The sequence below is a fragment of the Podarcis bocagei genome (assembly GCF_964188305.1).
Source record: "Podarcis bocagei genome assembly, chromosome: 9".
NCBI classification, from domain to species: Eukaryota; Metazoa; Chordata; class Lepidosauria; order Squamata; family Lacertidae; genus Podarcis; species Podarcis bocagei.
Genome location: NC_138134.1, coordinates 56,405,129 through 56,426,094, shown reverse-complemented (window position 1 = coordinate 56,426,094; position 20,966 = coordinate 56,405,129). Strand labels below are relative to the sequence as shown.

Genomic DNA, 20,966 nt, shown 5'->3' with positions numbered 1-20,966 from the left:
TAATTTAAACAAACCATAGTTTAGAGTTTAACCACAACATTTCAAACAGCATTCTTTCCCAGCCCTGCATAGAGATGCTAGAAATCGAACCTTGAATCTTCTATATGCAAAGCATGTGGTAATTTTCTATTTCATACATTGGATCTTATCTTTCCTACAAGAAACTTAGGGGAATTCTAGTGTCCTAGCAACTTTATGAAATGGGTTTGGCTGAGAAAAAGTAACTTGATCTAGGAGCACTTACCCCTAGGTTTTTTTAGAGGCTGACAGCAAGAAAATATTGTGTTCAAGGAAAAAGCCAAGGGGATCAACAAGAAGCAAAGTATTTATTTCACATAGTAGTTGATACTACAGTTGAAAACATATTGATGGAAAACATCATTACTAACAGACCATTAAAATGAAACATTGACTAACGTAAGAAAGAATCTGAAATGTAAGACTTCTGATGAAAATTACCACCTACCAAATCTCTGCTCAGCAAAAGTTCTGAATAGGAATTTTTACACATCTGAATTACGATTACATCATAAACAGTTCCAACTTTGCCCTGAGTTGCCTCAGAATCTTTCTGAGTACACGTACAGCTCAGCCATTATGTAAAACTGTTGAGCATGAACTGGCTATGATGGCAGTTCAAAGTGTCACTTGGGACATTGTATTGTGCCTAGGATTTGGATCAAAGAACATCTTAAATAGTCAGGTCAGAAGGAAAAGTAGGATGTCTTTCCCTTTTAAGCTTCTTGGACTTTCTTTAAACTTGTGTGTATGTTTACTGATTCCCAACCTAATGCATAGCCTACGGTGATTGGGCCACATAGATCTGCTGAGATTCTGCTGTGCAGCCTGCTGAATCCTCTTTTAATATGTATACTTAGTTTCTTTTATTATTTCTCCTCACCCCAAAGGAATTGCATTCCTCTTTGATTATATGATGGCAGAAATATTTGGTATGATGTTAGTGGCAAAGAACATCTCCTTCTGTTGACTGCTCATCTTTTTGTTGTTGTTGGCATCTGTCTGTCTCAAAAGACTATGGAAGAGTGTCTCATCAGGGGTAAAGGCAAACTATTGGAGAGTTACATCGTCTGCTGTGGGTCTAGAGACCAATACACAAGAGACATGTTTTATTGCAGCTGGGGCAGATGAAGGCTTCTGGTTTTGCTAATGCAGATGCACCGTGGCATTTCTTCTCTCTGCACTCCTCCTAGCTTCTGTGGTCATTGTTGTGGCTACATAACTTGACTGTTGCAAAGTGCCAGTATTTGACTGTAGGTACTGGCCTGCTAGAGGTGTTAAGAAGCATGTGTTATGCATTATCAAATTGTGATTTTTTTGCCCCCCCCCTTCTACTTTAAAAAGATAAAAGCAATACATTTTCTGGGAATAAGGCAAGTGCCACCAATGTTACACTAGCAAACTCACAACCTGAAACACATCAGAGGTCTAAACTTCCCTGGCCTTTAGTGACATCTTTGCCATGGAGATCATCTTGGGTAGAAAGATGAGGGGAAAATGCTTTATATAAATGTGGGAAATGTCTGTGCTGGCAGTTTTGAAAGTGCTAAAACTAGTTGCTCTTTGGTTGTTGTTGCTTTTTAAAGTTGATGAATATTTCATGCCTCAACTGGTTTGTTTATTTATTGCATTTATATATTACTTATCTGCCAGTGCACCGAAGGCAGCTTCAGTACAGCTATACCGCCTAACAGACGCAGTGCAAAAAGAAATGGGTGGGGATGGAAAGGGGGAAATAGAATTGATACCTAAATTTGGTTATGTAATGTTGCATAGTTGCTGTTATGAATCATGACCAAGTGGAATGACCCATGAGACATTTGTGGGAAAGGAGGAGCCAGATAGCAACCAGTCTTAACTGAGTTATGTTTCACATTTGTCTCTTATACTGTACTTGCAGTAGTATCAACGGTGACCTCTTAATGCAGAAGACAGTTGTGTTTTCCAACTAGTGCCTGTGCCTTACTTTACACTTCAGTTGGTCTTCTAGCGTCAGGCATGCATGAATACAGAAAGTGTAGCAGCTTTGAATATAGACATAATATTGCAACAAACAAGTTAAGAAAAAAGGTCCAGTGTGTAGGTAAAGGGCATACCTGCAGGGTGACCAGGTATGCATCAGCAAAAAGGATAGACACAACCAAGCTGAGGACACAGAGTTGCATATGCTCGTTTGTGTGCAAATGTTAGAGATAATTACTAACATTTAAATTTTACCTAAGAAACCCAATTATTTCCCCATCCAAATCATCCCCAGCATATTATTCAATTTATATGCTCCCCAGATCACCAGCATTGGTTCATCCTTAATTTACCACCCAGATGATCCAGGTTCTGCTCCAAAATAAAATTTCCTTCAATTACTGCCTATTAATCATTTTATCACTACCCCCTCCCCAAATTTAATCAAACAAAATAAATAGGGTGTACTGGCAGTAGAGCATGATTCCCTTTACTCGGTGGCAGATTCTTACTATGGATAAGGTGACTGGCAGTGTTTTTTCTTTCTTTTAACCTAAACCAAAAACAAGCTGCATGTGTGAACTCAAACTCCAAATGTGGAGGGAGGTAACCAACGTCATTTCCTCTTCCTTGTAGAGATACTATATGAGAGGAAATGTATATTCCTTTTTCCATAGTGTTCATAGGAACAACATTGCTTCGCCTTTCGCAGCGGCATTAGTTTCTGTTGTAGCTCAAGAGCCAGCCAGCCAACAATTGTAGCTGTTGTGTTTGACTTTAATAGTAGAAGGAAAGATGGACCCACTTCATATCTCACCCTGTATGTCTGGTACCAAATGGACAAAGGACTCTTTCCAGAGTCCTTTGTCCAGAGTCCTGAAATATTGGATGGTCTAAAAGAAAAGAGGACACCTGGCCATCTTAAATCAAATTTTGACCTCCATAAGTGTTTTTTTCAGAGAAAGATAAGGGATTTAGATTTTTGCAGGAAATAACTTGTTTCTTGAATAAAGAGTGCTAAATTACAATCAAGTTTTGTATAAATTTTAGGAAATTGTTAAATAAAAATACAGTCGTACCTTGGTTCTCGAACGGAATCCATTCCAGAAGCCTGTTTGACGTTCAAAAACCAAGGCACAACTTTCGATTGGCTGCAGGAGCTTCCTGCACTCAATCGTAAGCTGCGGAAGCCGCGTCGGGTGTTCGGCTTCCAAAAAAGGTTTGCAAACTGGAACACTTCTGGGTTTGTGATGCTCGGGAGCCAAAACATTCGAGTCATACATCAGCATAGCGTGTGTAGCTGCTTCCTGTCACACAAAATAATAAATCATGTGTCAGGAACAGCAAAAATAATCTAGGTATATTTGGATTTAATTTTTAACTACTATAGTTGTTCTTGCCATCCCTTTATATTTATGTACCAATGCTAAAACTTTTCACTATGGACAAGGAGTCTATATTTTCAAGAAATGGAAAGAGAGACTACAGTAAACTATAGTAAAGCTTCTTAACTTAAAATGTAACTTTATATTTATGTACCAATGCCAAAACTTTTCACTATGGACAAGGAGTCTATATTTTCAAGAAATGGAAAGAGAGACTACAATAAAACTATAGTAAAGCTTCTTGACTTAAAATGTAACTGTATTTCTTTATCTCCATGTTTTAGTTGCTGTGTATTCTGTGGTAACATCTTGCCTCATTTAGGAACAAATTACAGTTAGGTATCAACTCTTATATAATTAATACACAAATATTCCAGATTCCTATGTCACTTGACAACCTCTCATGGTGATAATAAATATAAATGACACATCCTAAATATAGCTGAGCCACTTCTTCTTGGTGGGGCATGTGACTAATTACACTTTTCCTTTTGCTGACTATTGACTCACACTTTTTAGCTGGGTAAAGGAAAGTACATATTACTCACTCACTCTCTTTTAATGCCTATGACTAAACTTTGGGCTTGTCCACATCAAACTTTACTGTGTGTTTGCAGCTGTTTGCATTCCCATTTAATTTGCATAGTCCACATCACATTACCCTCAAACAACACCAGTCTCTGTAAATTCAGGTTTACCTGATATGGGGATAATCCAATAATTCCAATCCACTTGGGGCCCCAAATGGTTTTGGAGAATACTTTATCATAGAATCACAGAATTCCATAATTTGGAAGGTACCGCAAGGGTCTAGTCCCGTGGTTCCCAGCATGGGGCACATGCCCCACAGGGGGGCAATTCGAGCTTGTTTAGATTAAGTTAATGGCCTTTTAGGCTTCCTCCACATGAATAGGAGTTCACTTTTGAATAATAAGAATTATATATCATTGGGTGGGGGGCATCAGGATTTTAGAGATGCTTAGGTGGGGCATGGCCAAAAAAAGGTTGGGAACCTCTGATCTAGTCCAACCCAGATGGACAGTTATTTTTACCAAGTATGATAATTATGGAGTTCATCCCCACCCTGAACTCTGACTTCTTCTCTATTCCAGTGCACAACCAAAAGTTGACTCTACATCCCAACTTTCTTCATCCTTCATCCTCAACATGCTTTCTTTGCTTATAATGTATTGTGTTTAAAATGCAGTGCTTGAAACTATGGTGATAATGGGTCACTGTGTTTTGTTCTTGCTCATAAAAGAAGCAATCATTTGTCTAATGAGCTTTATGCCTAATGTTTATAAATGATATTGCAAAGTAAAGTGCTTGATTTGAGAAAAGCTTGCTGTCTGCCTTGATTTGATGGTTCTCTCCTGTGTCTTGAAAGCTATACTTGGCGATCAGCCTTTTGGCCTGAAATAGCCTATGGCCAAAGCAAAAGCATAATGCAATTGTATTCTGGTTCTTTATGACTGAGTATCTTAAAAGACATTGCCAGTTTTGTACACTAGCCAGTGGATATAAAAAACCTGGTAAAATCATTTTGTACAGTACAACACAAGGATGTAACAAATCCAATTAATGATGACTTTAAGCTATGATATTGGGGAAACCGCAGGTTGTGCAGCAGAGTTATGAAGCATGTAGAATGCATTATTAAATATCACAACAACAGGGATAAGATATCCAAAGAGAAGCACTACTGGACATAAAACTATCTCCTTTCAGTATATGTTCATTTACTGAAGCAGTGAAGTTTATCTTCTCATTTTGAAAACAGCTTAAACTGAACTGAATTTGAGTTTTAATAGTAGGCATTCCTTGCTTTGATATTCTGGTTTGTATGGAGCCCTGACATCAGTTTCCTCATTCAAATGTCATGGGAAATTCTGTTGTGTTTGATTTTGATTTTTGATTTTGTTTTGTTTGCTGTCGGAGGAAGAAGAAAAAGGTGAGGCAAGAAAGGAGTGCAGAGAAACACTAGTTCCTACTGTTTTAGGGACTCAACTCCGGATTTGTGTAGGGTTCTTAGCTTTTTTTCTTCCAAAGATATCCCATAAGGCAGCGGAGTTTGCTGAAGGGGCAACAGGGTTTAGTGAGCAGGGAGAGCCAGTGACAAGGAGCAGTTCTAATAAACTTGAATTCTGGAAGGAGAAGGAGGAGCCAGTTTTCTTTAAATAAACAATATTGCACAATCAATATAGTAGACTTTCTCCCAATTCACATCTTTTATGTGGACTTGGTATCCTGGATCACTCTTTCTCAAGCTTACAGGTTATACACATGAACATACTTGTTTCTTTCTATACATACAGATGAGGTGCCAGGAGGGAGATGATTAAGCTGCTACTTGGAAGGCAAACATATTTCACACAAATTATTGCAATCTAAAGCAGTATTTCTCAAACACCTAATAATTAGTTTATCGTTCTCTCTTTTGTCTGGGTTAAAATTGAAGGCATTCTTAATTCTTGCATTCAAAGACATGGGTATGTATTTTCTAAACCCATTTCCTAAAACAATGTGTAGGCATCCTCCTTGCTAGTTCAGGGTAGTCTGTAATACTTGATCCTGTTGCAGAACAAGGCATTGGACTTCCTATACCCCAACCCCTATAAATAAGACTGGGTTTTGGGTAAAAACAGGCCACAAATTTATTGAACACAGATGAAAGAGGTTTGGCTTGGGCATGGGGCAATCTAAATACTTCTGGCCCGCCTGCTGGAAGCGACGTGTGGTCAATCCAGGTGGGGGTTCCTAAGACTTACATCAAATAGGGTGTTCCCATCAAATAGGGTGGACATGGCCACTCCCCCTGATCCCTTTACCAGGATATCCCAGCGTTTGGAGGGGCAGGCGAGGACTACAACTATTACTCAGTTTGAACCTAGGTATCAGCTGATATTGCTAGGACTCTTCCATGTCTGTTGGCTATAGTGTGACCTGCCTCAACAAATTCTTGCATTCCCCTCCTTCCCATGATATTTCTTTGTTGCCCTTAATACTGACCATAGGAAAATGTTCCACAATATCTTTTGGTTCCGAAGGGCATAGAATTATATCTAATATATTGCCTTAACTTTCAAAGCGCACTTCAGCCTCTCTTGTGGCAATGACTTGACCAACCAATGCTAGTCTATAGTTTACAGCACCACGTAAATAGAAAACTTAGATTTTGCTTACTGTCCGTAAAAATATAGTCATCATACGTTAAGGTTTTAGAACATTAGAAGCCAATGTCTGCCTGTTTGCTCATTCAAAATTGCACTTTGTGTTTTGAATGATTTTCATTTTCATTTTATTTTTAACTTTATTTGGATTTACATTTATTGTACTGACTGCATTATTTCTAAAGGAGTGATATTGTACTGACGGATTCTTTTGTTTACACTGTTGTGAAAACAAAGGTGAGCCAGAACAAATAAACTTCAGTGACTAGAATGTTCAGGACTCATTCCTTTGACTGCTTACTTGGTTGTGTATTGTTCCTGGTGATCTTGACCCAACTGCTTTCAGTGTTTGGAGCATACAAATTACTTGGTTTCTAATGGCTACAGATTATTTGGTGCTGCTTCTAGAGATCAAAAGGATAGTCTCAGGCTTGGCTTGCATAATGGATAGGGGAGAGAGAAAGCAAAGATCAAAAAGAACTTTGCAGCTGTATCTAAGGGCAAGCATGTTAAAAGGGAAATGGTTGGACATTTAAGAGCAGAATAAGACATAGGGACAGAAATGTATTTTCCTCATTCTTAAGGACATTCTGTTCCCCTTTGTAAATGGGCATACTTTAAAAGCTGAAGTCTTATCTGTCCTATCAAACTTATCTGCCCTATCTGTATCTGATATTACTCATGAATTAAGTGACTTGCAGCACATGGAGATGCCTTGAACCAGTGGATTAGACTTTCACGTACCAAAAGGCATCTTCTCCTCCCTGGGGCAGGGCTCAGACTGGAAAATTGAAATAGTAAAGATGATCAAAAGGAGTGTACACAGTGTAACTATCTGGCATTGCTGAATAGCCACATCTTATTCCCATATTTATGAAATTATAGTAGTTTGGCACAACTATGAAGTCAAATGCAGCCTACCAACTATCTAACTGCCCCCTAGCGCTCAAATGGGTCTATGTTTTAGAGATGTGTTTACCTGTGATTGGATAATAAATTTTGTGTGTGGTTGTTGTAAGGCTACTGGCGGGCTGCATTCTACATAATAAATCACAAGCTTGTAGAACTCTGATAAAAAGGAACGACCTTATCGTATTGAAGTTGTGACTTCTGGATAAGCTTGATGCCCAGCAACTTGCATTTTAGAATTGCTAGGTACTGAAAGCAACTATTAAGAGCTCAAATCTAATGTCCAGCCATCTCCCAGGAAAGCTGTACTGGACATTAGAAATGGTCGCCACCTGTGCTGTCCAACATACATGCAGAGGTAACTGTGACGATTTTTGCAAATTTTACATCTTTGTCAACTTTAATTGCAGAGAATGTATTGATGGTCCCTGGAGGAAAAGCTTGTGAGACTTTCTGGAAAACTGAAGCCTTAATTGAAAGTTAAATTGGAATCTCCAGTTTCTACATGCTTATTAAAGGACCAAGATTGGCTGGAATTACGGGAGGCAGACTTTAAAAGAAGCAGGAGATAATATTAGAAATCAGACAAGAATTTGTTAATTTTGCTTCGCGTGTTAGGCCTGATGGATACCATAGAGACAGCAAAGCTTGAAGAGCACATGGAAGTCCAGAACAATGAAACTGCAAATGGTTATGCTCGACCCACACTCACTGTCAGTGAGGAGAACAAGAACAGCAGCAGCAAACCAAAGGGTTTATCCAATGGCTTGCGGAAAGGCACTAAGAAGTATCCAGACTATATACAGATTTCTATGCCCGCTGAATCTAGAAACAAACTTCCTTTAGAATGGTGGAAAACAGGCATTGCCTTTGTGTATGCTGTCTTCAACTTAATTCTAACGACTGTCATTATCACAGCGGTACATGAGAGGGTGCCTCCCAAGGAGCTCAGTCCTCCATTGCCAGATAAGTTTTTTGATTATATTGATCGTGTAGAATGGGCTTTTTCTGTATCAGAAATAAATGGAATTATACTGTTTGGATTATGGACAATCCAGTGGCTGTTTCTCAGATACAAGTAAGTTGCACAGCTTCTTTTCTTCTTATTATTAAAGACCAAACTAGATGTCAGTTAAATACATAGGCAATTATGTAACTTGTCTGTCTTTAACTAATTAATCACTTACCTACAGGGATCAGAATAGAAATCTGTTTTATGGCATGGCTAGGGATTTTAGAAAAAAACTGTATGAGGCGACTTCCATTCCAGTCTCAATGGGGAGTGATTCCTTTACAGTGAGAACTGAGCTTCCTCAACTGTGCAGGTAGCTTAGGAAAAACTGAAATGTAGTGAACATTACACATATTAAGGACACATCTAGTTTGGCCCTCCCTGAGAGAATTCAGAGTTTACCTATTAACCATAATTATTATTAATCATGTGGACTTGCAAAAGAAAGGACTGAGATACTAGAAAAAAGATACATGCAAGTCTGCAATAATGCTGCTATAGAAATGGTAAGTGGTGTCGCCTAACATTTTGGATTATCAGTTTTTCCTTCTTTATATAATTATGTTTAAAACAAATGGATTTGTAACAAAGATGCAACATATTTATATTTAATCTGAATGTGATTGAAGATGCAGTCCTATAGCAATTTATCTGGGATTAATTCCTGTTCAACTCAATGGGACATACTTCTGAGATCACACATGTAGAATTGTTCAATTCACCTAAAAGAAAACCAGCACAACAAATATTTAATATGTGCTACTATCTGTATTCCAGTTCATCAGTGCCAAACCCTTCATGCAGAGAGTAGTTCTATGGTCACAACCACATACAGGAAGAAGCTAGTAACATGATGAATTATGCAGCTTCCCAAAGTTGGTTGTATGGGAAATAAGCAATCAAGTCTTGCAGGAATTGTCACTGCTCTACAGCTGTTTTACTCAAAAATATGTATATGCCACCTTCCTAAAATCTAACCTTAAAAGTGATATACAACAATGATAACAGAACCCATAAGATACACTTGGGTGGTTAAATAATAGAGAAGTGCATGTCTTAGTAGTTCCACAAGTATGAATTGCTCTTTTTGGAGTATATTGGTGCCCATAACATAGACATATTACAGTCAAACGTTGCAAATCTTGAAAAATGCAAAACTTTACTGTAAAATTTATAGTGTCATTGGCCCAGTCCTGTGGAACATTCTTTCAGTAGAGATTCAGCAGGAAATTTCCATTTTAACTTTTAAACATCTGCTGAAAACTTTTCTATGCTGGCAGGTTTATGTGGACAATTAAGAAACATATTCTGCAATAGTTAGCTTGTTTGTGATTTTAAATTTTTGCTTGGTTTTTATTGTCTATGTATATATAATTGTTGCAAACCACTTTGATATTTTTTGACATTGCAGTAGAAAAATATTTTTTATAAATGAATAAATAAGAATGTGGCTGTAACAGTTTTCCTGTTGTAGTCATTGTCCTATGCTATGGAATACAGATTAAGAGTGGGAAAGATATGTTGAATTTTGCAGGCATAGTCTTTTTATGGAGTTGTACTTATAGCATAACTACATGAACAATCTCTCTTTAATATTATTTTTCAGATCAATAGTGGGACGAAGGTTCTTCTTTATAATAGGAACTTTATACCTTTACCGCTGCATTACCATGTATGTCACCACTCTCCCTGTGCCTGGAATGCATTTTCAGTGTGCTCCAAAGGTAAACCTAGTAAATGCAAATTATATTTATTTTACAAATCAGTTGGCTTGGAGTTCTTTATCCAGCCAAACACTTCCAGTCTCCTTCAGCTTGTGTTTCTTCTTATTTTGTTCTCCCTATGACAAACTAGCTAAATGGAAATTCTCAAGCCAAGGTTCAGCGGATCCTGCAACTAATTTCCGGCGGTGGACTGTCTATAACAGGCTCACACATCTTATGCGGAGATTTCCTGTTCAGTGGTCACACTGTAGTGCTAACACTCACTTACCTATTTATCAAGGAATGTAAGTTTCAATTTTTCAGTTTTTTTATTTTCATAAATGCTTAGCAACACTATTCCACTGATTTTTATACTAGTTTCAGTATTCTGTATGTGCACCAATCTAACCAAATGCTTCTGATTTTGGATTGAAAATAGCAGAAAGTCTGGGCCAGTTCTGACGTTTTGGCCAGTGCATGAAATACTTTTAAAATTGCTCCATTTGGTGACTCTTACATGGTAGATCAGTCATGTGAAGCAGCTTACCAGGTTTTTCTGTGGGAATGTAATTATCCCAAGGAAAAGTTTGTACTTAAGTGGAAAATATGGGCAGGATTTAATTAATGAGTGCCACCAGGAAACCACAGGCAAGGACTTCCACTGGCCACAACTGGGGTTTCCCCTCTTCTCCCCCCCAGGTGCCCCCTGAAGTTGCCTTGGGTAAGGGAAGAGAACTCCTAGAACAGAATGTGGATGGAGGAAAGAGCAAATTGATAAACCATGCAAGCAGCAATGCTTGCGCTAAGAGCAATCTGCTTTGCACTACATTGAATTCCTGTCTGTTACTCAGTTCACTTAGAATCATAGAATCATAGAGTTGGAAGAGACCACAAGGGCCATCGAGTCCAACCCCCTGCCAAGCAGGAAACACCATCAGAGCACTCCTGACATATGGTTGTCAAGCCTCTGCTTAAAGACCTCCAAAGTAGGAGACTCCACCACACTCCTTGGCAGCAAATTCCACTGTCGAACAGCTCTTACTGTCAGGAAATTCTTCCTAATGTTTAGGTGGAATCTTCTTTCTTGTAGTTTGGATCCATTGCTCCGTGTCCGCTTCTCTGGAGCAGCAGAAAACAACCTTTCTCCCTCCTCTATGTGACATCCTTTTATATATTTGAACATGGCTATCATATCACCCCTTAACCTCCTCTTCTCCAGGCTAAACATGCCCAGCTCCCTTAGCCGTTCCTCATAAGGCATCGTTTCCAGGCCTTTGACCATTTTGGTTGCCCTCCTCTGGACACGTTCCAGTTTGTCAGTGTCCTTCTTGAATTGTGGTGCCCAGAACTGGACACAGTACTCCAGGTGAGGTCTGACCAGAGCAGAATACAGTGGCACTATTACTTCCCTTGATCTAGATGCTATACTCCTATTGATGCAGCCCAGAATTGCATTGGCTTTTTTAGCTGCCGCGTCACACTGTTGGCTCATGTCAAGTTTGTGGTCAACCAAGACTCCTAGATCCTTTTCACATGTACTGCTCTCAAGCCAGGTGTCACCCATCTTGTATTTGTACCTCTCATTTTTTTTTGCCCAAGTGCAATACTTTACATTTCTCCCTGTTAAAATTCATCTTGTTTGTTTTTGCCCAGTTCTCTAATCTGTCAAGGTCGTTTTGAAGTGTGATCCTGTCCTCTGGGGTGTTAGCCACCCCTCCCAGTTTGGTGTCATCTGCAAATTTGATCAGGTTGCCCTTGAGTCCATCATCCAAGTCGTTGATAAAGATGTTGAATAAGACCGGGCCCAAGACAGAACCCTGTGGCACCCCACTAGTCACTCTTCTCCAGGATGAAGAGGAACCATTGATGAGCACCCTTTGGGTTCGGTCAGTCAGCAAGTTACAAATCCACTGAGTGGTAGCATAGTCAAGACCGCATTTTACCAGCTTCTTTACAAGAATATCACTTGATGAACTGCTCCACACCTAAAGCCTTTCTTATTTTCCTAAATGTTTCGTATGGTTTTAGGTGGTCTTAGTGTGGCAATCCTAATGTGCAAACTAGGCCTCATGGTCTTAGTTTTTGGTTGTTTTTTAAACACAGCTATCTAATTTGGATGGCTTGTTACAAACTGTTCCTTCAGTTAGAAAAAAGAAAAGATGTTTGTGTTCCCAAGCCTAATTCAGTTACTATAAATTGGTGTAGGACAGAAATAATTGCTTACCTTTCTCTTTGGCATTGTCTTCCTTGTTTCTTTTTGCCACGAGGTCTCATAAAATAAACATTCCCTTATTTATTTACATGTTTATGCCACACTTCCTTCAGAGAACTTGGGGTTGCAGAGAAGGTCCCTTGTGCACTTCATCCTCATAACCACCTTATGGGGTCAAGTAGGCTGATAGAGAGTTCCTGGTCCAATGTCAACCAATGATGGGTCTTCCTAGTCATTGTCCAAAACTCTACCCACTTCACTACACCAATTTGTAGTTCTAGAAGACTTATGCATGAGTACTGTATTTTGGTTGTTAGAAGGCTGGTGCTACAAAGAACAAGCATGTCAAAAACTGGGTTCCATATAAACTGGAAAACATGCCTTTCATTAGCATATGCATGTTCCTATTAACATGAATATACCTATGTAGGTTCTGTGAAGCCTGAATATGTGACAGTTTCTGGTAATGTAATATACATATTACATTTTAATACATTAGTGGAGGTGGGAGAACATTATGTGGACATAATGTTCCATGAGTAGTTGGTAAATAGCCATTTCATGCACTATTTTATGTGAGGATGTTGTCACAGATGTACTGTGGTCATGTTTAATCATCCCATTTAATGTTGTTGTTTAGTTTACCTATCTAGCATTTAGCATATGCCCTTTGCAGAAAAAGAAAAAGGAAAGGAAAGGAAAGGAAAGGAAAGGAAGGAAATTATTACTGACATGGGGCTATTACAGCCATTCTTCTTCACTAGGTTGTCCTGTGAACCCTGGCATACTGCTGGCAGGGTTTTATAAATAAGTGGTGTGGACTGTACATCAGGATATTATCTACTAATTTCTTGTTCCTGTATGATTATGGGGTTGGGGGGATGCTGTTTGAAGCAAGAGCAAATACTGCTCCATTATTCTGAAGCTGAGTGCAATATGCTCCACTGATCTTTCTGAACAGGCATTTTGCCAATCTGAAAGATGCTTCCTGTGTTCTCATCCCTGTTTATCAATATATTTAACTCCCTGGCCAGAGATGGCTGTACAAGCTTCCTTCCCTCCATTTTGACATTTATTTTTGGAATGAGCAATAAAATGCAGTAGTGCACTGGTTTGTTTGTATTTTTAGTTAATTTCATAAATTGGATTGAATTTATTTGAAATAGGTACTGGTGCTGTTATTCTTCAAAAAACACAAAGGAAATGAATGATTCTCTGATCTAATTTCGCTATCTTCTTTCCTTCCTCAAATATAATTATGATTAGTGTGCTGCCATGTAAAAAGTGGCCATGGATTGAAAAAAAAGATAGTATTATGGTGGTGGGAAGCATTTACCCCTTTGAATGAATGGATTAATTTTCTTTTTTACTCGTATGCTTTTATGGATGTCAGATTGTTGCAGCACAATTTTAAGAGCTCTTAAATGTAAGTTTTGTATGAAGGGTTATGGTAGTGATGGTTCTGTAACACTCCTTCCATTACCTGCCAGTATGTTCCTTCCTCATAGTGTCAGATAGCAAGGACGAGTGACAGGAGGCTTGCAGCAAGTTGGAAGAATATGGGGAACAGGTAGTAAATCTGATCATTGTTGAGCTAGCTGGTACTCTTTGGGTGCCAGATTGGAGCCCATATTGCTAACCCATCTTTATAAAGCAATGTTGGTGGTGCAGATTATACAATTGGCCTTGAACATAGGAGACTGTCATTGGTCCATCTAGTCCAGTGCTATTTACACCAAGGGCAGTAGCTCTCCAAAGTCTCAGGCAGAGGTTTTTTCCTTGATGGAAAATTCTTTTAATTGAATAATCCAAGGATTAAGCCCGAGACCTTCTGCATGGCAGTTGTGTATTCTGCCATATCCCCTAGGAGCATGAGTCAGATATGTATTGTATGGAAACCCAGCCGGCAACATAGTGCAAATTGAGCAAATCAGCTGATTAGCCAGCATTCATATATTTATCTCCTGTTAAATTTACTCTATGGGATCAAATTATATGGCAACCTGTTCCTGCGAACTAAATATAATATTTTAGTTTATGTCTCTGTGTGTGCATGTGCATATCCATGCATTTGCATTCACAAATTAGTTCAAATTCATATTCATCTGTTTTGCTGCTCTAGATACAATTCTCATATGAAACCTCTTTAACATGCTTTCCTTCTTGGGCAGATTCACCTCGTCACTTTTGGTGGTATCACTTGATCTGCTGGTGTATGAGTGTTGCTGGAATAATCTGCATCCTAGTAGGACATGAACATTATACTATAGATGTTGTCATTGCTTATTATATCACCACAAGGCTCTTCTGGTGGTATCACTCAATGGCTAATGAAAAGGTGAGTAACGGGAATACCAGCTTCTAAATTAATGTTAGGTACTTGAGATACATAGTACTGCTTTACAAAATGTATTATGTTAAAATGAGATTGCTGAATTATGCTGGACTTTTTAAAGGCATTTTTACTCCCCTGGAAATCTCATGGGTCAACATCTAAGAAAATATTGGTATAATCCAGAAAAAAAAGTTAGTCATGGTGAAGTTTATTTGAATTTAAGGCACTAACATCCCAGTCCCACACTGAGGAGTAAGACCTGCCTTTTCAATCAGTTATCATTTCAAGTAAATGTGCACAGGAATCCCACATCTAACTGCACACATTTGTTGCAACTGTGTTTTGGTAAATCATATCCAGTACCTTAACTACACTATACATGTGAAGCTTTAAAAAAAAAGTCTATCACAAATCTGGTTCAGTTTAAATGAATGCCTTTCTAAATTTCTTGAACTTCCTTTACTTAATTGTGAACCAGTTAACTGTAAGTGGAGAGGCATTTTCACTACGTGAATGGAATGCTGGTCAAAAATATTGCAGTTAGTCTGGAAAACAAATACAGTGGTGCCTCGCAAGACGAAATTAATTCGTTCCGCAAGTCTCTTCGTCTTGCGGTTTTTTCGTCTTGCGATGCACGGTTTCCCATAGGAATGCATTGAAAATCAATTAATGCGTTCCTAGGGAAACCGCCTTCAGACCAGGTCCGGGGACAGTCTGTCCCCGGACCTCTTCTGAAGGCTGGGGGGGGACAAGGGCTTTTCTTCCCACCCCCAGCATTTTAAAAAACCATGGGGCAGCGGAGGACTTCTCCGCTGTCCGGGCAATCTTAAAATGCTGGCGGGCGGCATTTTAAAATCGCCCCGGGACAGCAGAGGACTTCTCCGCTGTCCGGGGCGATTTAAAAGCCCCTGGGAAGGCAGGCAGGGTGGACAAAGACTTTTGCCCCCCGCCAGCCTTCAGAAGGTGTTCCCGCCCCGCTTCGGAGCACCGTTCTGAAGCGGGGCGGTGGGGGAAGGTGTTCCCGCCCCCCCCCCCGCCCCGCTTCGGAGCACCGGGAGAAGCGATCTCCCCGCAGCCCCTTGCTTCAAAAGAGGTCCGGGGGCAGCGGGAAGCGCTTCCCGCTGCCCCCGGACCTCTTTTGAAGCAAGGGGCGGTGGGGAGAAGCGATCTCCCCGCCGCCCCTTGCTTCAAAAGAGAAGACCCGCTGTCCCCGGGGCAAGCTTCGTTTTGCGAAGCAAGCCCATAGGGAAATTCGTCTTGCGAGGCAACTCAAAAACGAAAAAACCTTTCGTTTTGCGAGTTTTTCGTCTCGTGAGGCGTTCGTCTTGCGGGGTACCACTGTAAAGCCATTTGCTGTAAGTAGCACAAAAAATGACCAAAAGAAAATTTCTATATGAGGTTAAGCAGGTTTGAGCTGCCTTATTACCTTCATGGGAGTTTAGGAATCCCACGTGTATGTCTCTGAACTCCTTGGAGTAATACGAGGAGTTAATAAATAATACTACTTTGCCTGGTTTTACTTTACTGCCCTCTGTTTCAAATGGTGTCAGTTATCACAAAATTCCAGCACGAAAACCAATATGGAGCTGAAGGACAGAGAGAAACTGATTGTCCTATCTGAATTATACCTATGTTTTATATGCTTTTTACTCCATGGAAGTGCTTTCTTTCTAAGGAAAAAATAAGAATTATTCCAGTGGTTTAAATATGTCTCTTTTTAAAGCAGTCTCAGCAGGATCTTAATATATTTTTCTCCCCCCTCTTAATGCAGAACTTGAAAATCTCATCACAGACAAACTTTCTCTCTCGAGCATGGTGGTTTCCAATATTCAATTTCTTTGAAAAGAATATACAGGGCTCCGTGCCTTGCTGTTTCTCATGGCCAATATCTTGGCCCCCTAGCTGTTTCAAGTCTTCATGCAAAAAGTATTCCCGAGTTCAGAAAACGGGAGAGGACAATGAAAAATCCACCTGAAGAAAACGAAGACAAGAGAATGTATTGTTCTTTACTTCTACCAAAACATTTGTGCTATAACCAAAGCTCTTAAGATGACTAGATTGTTAACTGCAGAAGTGGACCAAACTTTGTGCAACTGATCTGAGAAAAGACAATTGTAGACACAAACAAAATAATTATTGCCCCTTGGTATATTTTTCTAGTCATATTGTACAGTTTCATCCCACTCTTCAGCGCTAGTAGACACTGGCACTCAGTGGCACTCTGGTGCCAACAGAACACTTCCTGAGGAGGAGGAAAGCTAGGACATTGGTTTCTTAATGAGATTCAGAGGTGCCAAAGAACACATCACACCATCTGTTGTTAAATATCACTCATCCCACAGAAGCACTGAAACAAAATATCTGCTTTAGACTCGTGGAGTTTGAAGAGCAAAACCATAGTAAACGATAAAAGGCACAATACTGGTCTTTCTAGCTATATGCAGAGAGTAACAGAAGTTGGCAAGCAGTGGTCTTACTATTCTCACTAGTGAAGGCAAGACTTGTTTTACATAACTGGTGAAACCAGAAGTGAACCTTGATCTTTTTATACATTCTTATGGGAATGAATATATTATAACCCTGTAATGCCACCACTGTTTCCATATACTCTAGCTACCCTCTATTGTTTTTTACATTTTTTTAAAAAAATAAGTGGCAATTATATATATATATATATCCATATATGACCATAAAACCTATTTTACCTGAGGATACTGTAAGTTAGAAATAATGTCTACTAACATTGTCAGCATTCAACAACAGGAAAAAATAATTTATTGTTAAAATGCATATATGTAAGGCAAGGGAATTATTTAAATTTCTGCTGGTCAGCTTGCATGAATGTGTGGTGCATGTGCATAACACATTTTGAGTATATGCACTTTGCAGCGAATGCTCAAAGATGGAGGATCTGTAATTGAAAGAGAATGTTGATACTCCTTCAGGCAATGACTGAAAATACCACTGAGTGCAGACAACCACATTGTTGGCTCTCAGAGGTATAAATTTGTAATTTTAAATAGTCATAAAATTCCTGCAGGATTGTTAACATTGTTTTTGTGATTGTACGTGGCTGTGCATCTACACATGTATAGCAAATAATACATAAACTTGAGTGAACCATTTAAATGCTGTGGGAGACAAAACTTCTCCTGATCCTCCAGTCACTCACTGGCTTTGATCTTCTGTAAGGAATTTTTGAAGGCTTAAAAAGAAATGGTGCGATTTTTGCAAAAACTATGGAACAGTGGGCCTGAGAGCTGGATGTGATACATCTACAGATGAACATCACATTGTTTTTTCCTTGGTGTGAATTTGAGTTGTTGTGCCAAGGGTATTCACTGCAATAGGTGTGTTTGTTTCACTATTACCTAACACTATATTTATTTATTAAATGGTCATGTGGCCAGTCTGCTACTTTATTGTTTACAGATTTTTTTTGGTTGAACAAAATGTTTCTGTGTAATATAAAACTGTATATGTGAAAACACCCAAACATTTATTAAGTTAATGTTTAAGAAAGCTAACATGGCCCACTTTTTTTGTTCTGTTTTGTACAGGAATCAAACAGTGTCATTGCCATTATAATATCTAGTAGTTAAATGTATTTTTCATTGTTGCCAATTGCTTTTCTATAAAAAAATCAGTAAAAGGAGCAGCTAGAGAAATAACTATTGAATTTGCTTAAGTCTAATCAGTTACTATAACTTTTTTTAAAATAATGCTTTAAAGAGTGACATTAAAAAAAAGTAATGAGACAATTTGACTGGAAAATTTATTCTAATTTAAAATTCAGTTTGTAGGTCTGGGTGTTTCTTTCATTCACAGGCCAGGCCGTTAAGCTAATTCTGCTTTTCAGACTTATCACTTTGGCAACAACAAATCTTAGTACAACAAATAATGCATCATGGGAACAGAAGATAGTGAAGTATGATAATTCAGCCAGAAACCTTACTTTTATGGGTAATTTTTCCTTCCTAGAAATATTTAACTTACTTGCTCTCAGGCCAGTTACAGGTACATACATAACTTTTTTATGTTAATAACTAACAAGGTTAATAACTAACCAGTAAACGATTAGATGCAGTGGCTAATAAAATGACAAAATCAGATTTAAAACTCAAGGCTAAAACAAACTTAACTTATTTTGATTTGCATCACGGACCTGATAAATACAAAGGAAAGTATGTAGAGGGACTCCTGATACATCAGTCACCCCAAGTCCTATTTCAGGGCAGCTTCAAACATGGAAAAATGTATAGAGCATTTCTGTATGAATATAGCACTCAAGCTGTGTAGAGCAACAAAATGTGTGCATATGTTTGCACATTAACAATCTACACCTATCCTGCATGCAACTTTGCTACAACAAAGTGGTTCTCATGATGCATTTTATCACATTTGAAGCAACCCTCAAGCTGGACTGAAACTCAGATGTTTCAAAAGCAAGTGGCAAAGTTCGTGGTAAACTTCTGTGTGGACAAAAGGCCTTGTGTCTTTTCAATACGTTGCATGTGTATTAGGGGTTCAGCCAGAAATTGAAAGCTACACTTGCAAAAATAGTCTCTTCCTTCAAGTCCTCAACCTGGTTTCTGTACATTAAATTTCTAAGGTAGACCACCTAGGTTTGAGGGCACCATCTGTGACTCAAACATGTACATTTTATCTCCTAGACGACAAGTGTAGATCAGAGAAAGTTGGACTGTTTATCTCCCATTCAAAATTGGTGAAACTTGAGCTGCAATTTTGTGCTTTTAAAAAAATTATTATTCGGAGGGACTTTGGCATGCTTCTCTAAATTGCTTTCAACACTAAAGCACAAGGATCTGGTATTCAAATAGTATATAAATGCACTGGCCAGTTAATTAAAATAAAGATATATAATTGAACTTAATCAGCTATACAGCTATTTCCATAATTCACAGTGAAATTTGAGCTTCTTGGTTTCTGATTATTCTTGTTTTGGATGAGAAATACTAAAGTGGAGAATAAATGAATCCATCTCCTTAGATGGCAAGTGTAATTTGATAAGCTTGTATATAACTGTTAGCAAAGGAATGCCTAGTAAACTACAGTAGTACACTGCTTGAAAACAGCTTCAGGATTAATCACCTGACAAATAGGGGGAAATAGGGAGAATATTAAAAATGATGCAATTTTTGTTGACCATGTTTATTCTGGTCTTAGTGAGCTTTTTTGCTCTTGTTCATTTCAGTATATTGCTTAAAAGGCCTGCACAACTTATGACAGACATGTCTGCTGGATACCTGAGGGCTTAAATAATCCTCTTGGTTTTGCTGTCTACAAAACCAAACCAGGGGAGCTGTAGAGTACCTGGCTGACGATCATATTTGGCTGGGAGGCTGCATTTGGCAAGATGGTCACAGGCTATGAAGGCCTGGCCTCGGGTATTAACTTTATTGCCAAATATTTCCAATAACTTTATTGCTTGACAAATCGACTGAAAACAATCGTAAGAAAAGAAAGTATACAGGATAGGAAGGAGCTTAAATATAAGTTTCATTATCTCTTTAAAACTATAAAAAATACCAGTCTGTACTCTGAAGTCTCCTTCAGCTGTCAAAGCAAAGGCATCCCAAAAGCATAGCTCAAAAGCTTGAAATATGATATACATAAAGTCAAATTTGTAACTGGCACAGCAAAGTAGATAATGTCCATCCCGAAATAAAAACGAACCAACAAATGAGAAACAAACAAAAATCTTAGAATACATTCAAAATCATTATTGTGGTCACAGCCGATCCTCCTTTTGTTTCCTTCCAGTTTTATGAATTTTTATTGAATTAAATATTCTTTAAACAAGCCACAGCAGTAAAGTTGAAATTTCTTGGGCATGTCCCCCCCCCCCGGGTGGGATGTGCATTTCTCTTGTGATGTCAGTGAAGTGCCTCTGATAACATTTCTAAAATAGCAAGTTCTGTTTTAGGTGCTTATTTAAAGATTTTGGCCATAGTTGTATTTTGTAAAGAAAAGGGGGGCAGGGAGAGTGCTTTAGTATGATGACTAGCAACAGAAGTCTTGGATATGTTACTAAACCTAGATATATAATCCAGTGTACGTAGCCTCTGTGTGTAGTGCCTGTTAGCCCCCTAATGGACACACATAGTGTTGCATTTCTGTTCAATGTCAATCAGTTTCAATGAGCATATTCTTGTGGCTGAATCTTTAAAGGTTTATTAATTCAAGTAAAAAAGGCACTGTATGCCCACATGTTTTGCATTAAATATAATTTCAATTTA

General features: G+C 38.7%; 1 protein-coding gene across 6 annotated transcripts in view; it reads left to right on the top strand.

Annotated features, from left to right (window-relative positions):
* SGMS2 (sphingomyelin synthase 2) overlaps nt 1-20,966 on the top strand; it is a 32,564-nt gene extending 11,598 nt beyond the window's left edge. For 5 of the 6 annotated variants that reach the window (XM_081208156.1, XM_081208155.1, XM_081208159.1 and 2 more), the window contains 5 exons: nt 7,855-8,522; nt 10,063-10,180; nt 10,311-10,464; nt 14,543-14,709; nt 16,478-20,966. In XM_081208156.1, coding sequence (XP_081064282.1) covers nt 8,068-8,522; nt 10,063-10,180; nt 10,311-10,464; nt 14,543-14,709; nt 16,478-16,681 — 1,098 coding nt within the window. In that variant the 5' untranslated portion in view covers nt 7,855-8,067 and the 3' untranslated portion in view covers nt 16,682-20,966. Of the gene's footprint in view, nt 1-545; nt 704-7,854; nt 8,523-10,062; nt 10,181-10,310; nt 10,465-14,542; nt 14,710-16,477 lie in introns of those variants that run through there. The other variant, XM_081208154.1, reaches the window with a different exon arrangement.